The sequence below is a fragment of the Saprolegnia diclina genome (assembly GCF_000281045.1).
Source record: "Saprolegnia diclina VS20 unplaced genomic scaffold supercont1.193, whole genome shotgun sequence".
Taxonomy (NCBI): domain Eukaryota; phylum Oomycota; class Saprolegniomycetes; order Saprolegniales; family Saprolegniaceae; genus Saprolegnia; species Saprolegnia diclina.
The window spans coordinates 33,421-38,168 of NW_008246260.1; the positions used below are offsets into that span (position 1 = coordinate 33,421).

Genomic DNA, 4,748 nt, shown 5'->3' on the forward strand with positions numbered 1-4,748 from the left:
CAACTCTTCTACGCCACAACCTTAAAACTCAACGGGCTATTTACCGTAGCTTTATTCGAAGCCGGGTCGGTTTCGACCGGAGGCTCTCGACGACACCGTTGGCAGAGAACTGCGCCACTTCCATTTTTTTCAATTCTATTGGGAGCAAATGCGAAGCACTGCGGAATTTCGTGTCTACAAGTTGTAAACCCACTGCAATACATCTGTGCCTGAAAACAACACGGTTTAGTCTGTACAAATACTTGATGCGAGGCCAATAGCGATAAGATAACTCCAGCAGAGCGATTTTCAACTTGATAAAACTTGGCAGCGGCCGTGAAACTTGGCGACAGCAAAACTCGGAGTGTATTTGCATCAACTAGTCCGCCAGAATCAGGGCGTTTCAACCCAGCGTACAACTTTTTCGACAAATAAGCCATCCATGGCATCGGCATCGGAACAATCAGGGCAGAGATGGGTCATCCAGTGCCTCGATTGAGAGGCGCAACCCTGACCGTACCTGAAACGAATGATCTCGGTTTCTGCCAGGCGAGCCGGGCAAGCGGTGTTGAGACCGGCTCGTGTGTCCGCTGGTGAGCCACAGACACTGCCAGACATGGCCCACCAACGGTTACACGGGTGGTTGTAAGCTCGGCGGCTAGTGCCGAAGACTAAGCGAGCTCGCGCTTCTCGCGAGCGCTCACTTTTTGGATTTGCCTCATAGTGGTCTCTGCTCTCGAAGCTTTCAGTGTGACAGCAGTTCGCGGAAACACCACCTCTAACCCTAGCCCTGTGCTGCGAGTCAATAAAATCCAATCTTTCAACGCGGGCACACATAGTACATACGTATACCCACTACTATCAAAATGTCTTTAACGCTGCACTATTGTGCAATGGATGACAATGCAATGGCGTCGGGCAAACAGCAAACATCGAAAATGCGAGAATGAGGGTTTCTCGTCGTTACTGCCCAATCCCCTTTGACGGAACGCTGATATCTTAGCGATCTTAGCGATCTTAGCGATCCTGCCAACGGCAAATGCGACATGCTTTTAGAAACGACGGGATCGATCGAGTCCCCCACTTTGCATTGTCGCTTCCCTTTGCCCATCAAGCATGCCGCCTCGGCCCGACCCTGACATCTACGCCACCGTCGTCCGCAGCGACGGCACATCAATGTCGGGACAGGAGCCCGAATCCCCTGGTGATAGGCTCAACATGAACGACGCGCCGAACGCGACGCTCATCGAAGACAAGGGCCAATCCGCACGTGGCAAATTCTACCGACCCGACATTGACGGTCTCCGAACCGTCGCGATCGTACCGGTCTTGCTCTTCCACGCGTACCCCGAGACGTTTACGAGTGGCTTTGTCGGCGTCGACGTCTTCTTTGTCATCTCGGGTTTCCTCATCTCTGGCATCCTCTTCAAGGAAATGACGCGCGGCTCGTTTTCGTACAAGAGCTTTTACAGCCGCCGCATTCGCCGCATCTTCCCGACGCTGCTCGCCGTCCTCTCGGCCACGTGGTGGCTTGGCGCCTTGTACTTGCTGGCCGCGCCGCTCAAGCGCCTCGCTGCCACAATGCTCGCGGGCTCGCTCTTCAGCGCCAACCTCCAAGTGCTCTCGCTGGACATGGGCTACTTTGACGACAGCGTCCAGACCAACCCGCTTCTGCACCTCTGGTCGCTGGGCGTCGAGGAGCAGTTTTACATCTTTTGGCCGTTCGTGGCCAAGGTCGTGGCCTCGCTCGACGTCCGTCGCGCGCTATCGCTGCAAGTTGGTCTCGCCGCGCTGAGCTTTGGCCTCAATCTCGCGTTCCTCGGTTTCCGCGGCTCCAACAAGTATGCGTTCTACATGCCGCTGTGTCGGTTCTGGCAAATGGCTGTCGGGGGACTCGTCGCGTACGTCAGCGCGCCGCCAACGACCTCGATGGATCCGCTGGTCACGCGTGCCTCGGACATGCTGCGCACGCACGCGCGGTCGCTCACGGTTGCGGCCATGTTGCTGCTGACGGTGGCGTTTCTGGCGCTCGACGAGGCGAGTGCGTTCCCGGGGGCCTGGGCTCTCCTGCCGACCATCGCAGCCGCGCTTCTCATCGGTGTCGGTCCCACGACGTCACTTCACACGCACGTCTTGAGCGCATCGCCCATGATCCTTGTCGGCAAGCTCAGCTACGCCTTGTACCTCTGGCATTGGCCGCTTCTCGTGTTTGCCAAGGCGCGGTATCCGAACGCCGACACGCGACCGCTGTACATGGCGCCGGGCGCGATGCTTCTTGTGTCGTTGGTGCTAGCGTGGGTCTCGTACACGTCGATCGAGGCGCCGTTGCGGTCGCATCGATCCAAGAAGGTGGTGGTCGGCTTGGGTCTGGCGATGCTGGCCATGACGCTACTGGCCGCGTGCACGTATGCGATGCCGGCGCGCGTGTCGATGACGCAGATCGAGCTGGACGCCATGTTGGAAGAAGAAAACGCAGCGGTGACGACGTCGCGTGGTGACACAACGTCGAGCGGTGCGGGTGTCAACGCGTCGGCGGAGTGGACGCAAGTGAAGGCGACGACAGTGACACCCGTGAACGTCTCGTCGACGACGGCACCGGCAGTGGTCGCAACGGCTACGACGGCAGGCAAGCCATCGGTACCCGTGAACGCCCCCGTTGTCACCACGACCGTCGTTGCTGCCTCGACAGCAGCTACCAAGAGTCAAAAGAAGACACTCAACTCGAGTCGGGGTCCGCGGTTGTCGCCACCGACGTACCTCAAGATCATGGCCGCCAAAGACGACTGGCATCCCAACGTCGGGTACACACCGATGCCAGCGAGCTACCCCCTCGCACCAACGTCCCTGGACGCCATGGTCCTCAACGATGGTCACTTGGAGAACACACTCGTGGTCATTGGTGACTCGCACGCCGACATGTGCAAGCCGCGGTTTGCGCAGCTCCTCGCCGAGCGCGGCCCGAGCCAGTTTCCGACCATCTTGTACAAGTCGTGGAACGGCACACCGGTGCTGTCATGTAACCCCGACGTGTATACGCCCAACTTGCGCATCGTTCAGACGCTCAAGCCCAAGGCACTCTTGCACGTTGCGCACTGGTACCAGTACTTGCAATGGAAGGGCGACCCCAACGCACCGGCCCACGCGACGCCCCCGTGCTGTGCAGCGGACAAGCTTGACACGTGCAAAACGATACAGAACCACGCCGACGTCCGCGCCATCATCGCTACCTTCCAGCAGGACTTGACGGAGATCACGCGTCTTGGCGTCAAGGTCTTTGTTGCGACCATGTCGCCGGCAGGGGACGCCTTTGACTTCAACCACATGCTCAAAGGCAACAGCGTCGGTGCTGTCGGTCCCGTGAGCCGACGTGCGTTCCGCGCCTCTCAGCAGCCGCTGCTCGGGATGATCGAAGACGCCGTCGTGGCCGCCAACGCGACGCTGATCGATTTTTCTGACAACCAGTGCGATGGCGACGTCTGCGAGGTGCTCGACCCCTACGGAAACCCGATCATGAAGGATCTGCACCACTTTCGACCAGCATATGCACGCAAGTACCTCGGTGTCCTTGACCAAGTCGTGGATGCGGCGATGAGATAATGCTAGTTCTGATGCTACGGGTCCAAATGTTCAAGACACATAAGAAGACTATATATTTACTGCATACTAGTATAGTCGAGCTGCATAACCTTGCTACCACGTTCCATATGAGCAAGGAATTAAGAGATATTCCCTTGCATATGAGGCGCGGTGCACCAACCGTAGAATGCCATTCGTGATTCGCAACGCTTTGCCTATATGACGTGGCAGCGTGCGCAGCGCGATCGCACACGGTTTCACATGTAACAATGACGTGGCGGCACGAGCGACCACGACACGGACGTGGTGTTTCAAGTCGAACAAACAAAGATTGCATGCTTGCACTGCCCATCACTGTAGAAAGCAAGGTGTGCGTCGTTCACGTTTCCGATTTGCGTACAGAGTCCAACGTCGCGTTGTAGTGTCCACTCGGCACGTTCGGTGCTACTACAGTGTACGGCAGCGTGTGCCAAGTAGCAGTGTCGCAGAAATACATAAGATTAGTCACGAAGTTCGGTGGTCGGCTTGGTACATGGCCATTCCCGCGCGGTGCAGACTGCCAATCGGGCGGTGCGCGGGCAAGGCATGCGACGCATCAAACACCAGTTTGTCGGCCAGGACCGCGCGCTCGGCCGTGCGAAACGACTGGCGCGGCAGCGTGAGGCGCGCGACGGTCACCGGTGGCGACGCGACTTCGGACCAGCGCACGCTGGCATCTTCGACGGGCATCGGGTGCTCGGGCGTGTCGCGGCGCGCTTGAATAGCAAAGTCAAACGTCACGTCTTCGCAATGCAGCTGTGCTTGCGCCTGAGTCGTGAGAAAGTCGTCGAGTACGGGCTTGACGCGGGGCACAGGCGCTGTTCGCGTCGGCATCAGCACATACTTGACCGCCTAAATGTACCATTTCGTAAGCAAATCCAATGGTTCTCGTCTCTACTACCATGGCCTCGCCAAACGCGAACGGCAGCGCGCTGTAGAACGGAATGTTGAGCAGCGACGACGGCACAATGCGGGGTTTCGACAGCGCCTTGAGGCGGCGCCACTTGCCTTTGACGACCATCTTGGTCTTGAAGACCGCCGGCGAGTCGCGCAGGCTGTCGCGGAGGAGCTTGGCCGTGCCAAGAGCCACCGATGGGCTGCTCACGAGCAAAAAGTCCTGGCTACGGGGCTCGGTCGACTCGGGAATCTTGTCG

General features: G+C 58.3%; 2 protein-coding genes across 2 annotated transcripts; one reads left to right on the top strand and one right to left on the bottom strand.

Moving 5' to 3' along the window:
- Nucleotides 1-1,075: 1,075 nt before the first annotated feature.
- On the top strand, nt 1,076-3,687 carry SDRG_17076 (hypothetical protein). Its single transcript, XM_008623311.1, has one exon. The coding sequence runs from the start codon at nt 1,096-1,098 to the stop codon at nt 3,574-3,576; it is 2,481 nt and encodes an 826-aa protein (XP_008621533.1). The 5' UTR covers nt 1,076-1,095; the 3' UTR covers nt 3,577-3,687.
- Nucleotides 3,688-3,885: 198 nt separating this feature from the next.
- Nucleotides 3,886-4,748, bottom strand: SDRG_17077 (hypothetical protein; the record flags this gene model as incomplete). The annotated part of the gene is made up of 2 exons (XM_008623312.1): nt 3,886-4,446; nt 4,496-4,748. Coding segments are annotated over 2 exons (640 nt in total), but the record flags the coding sequence as incomplete, so codon positions are not given.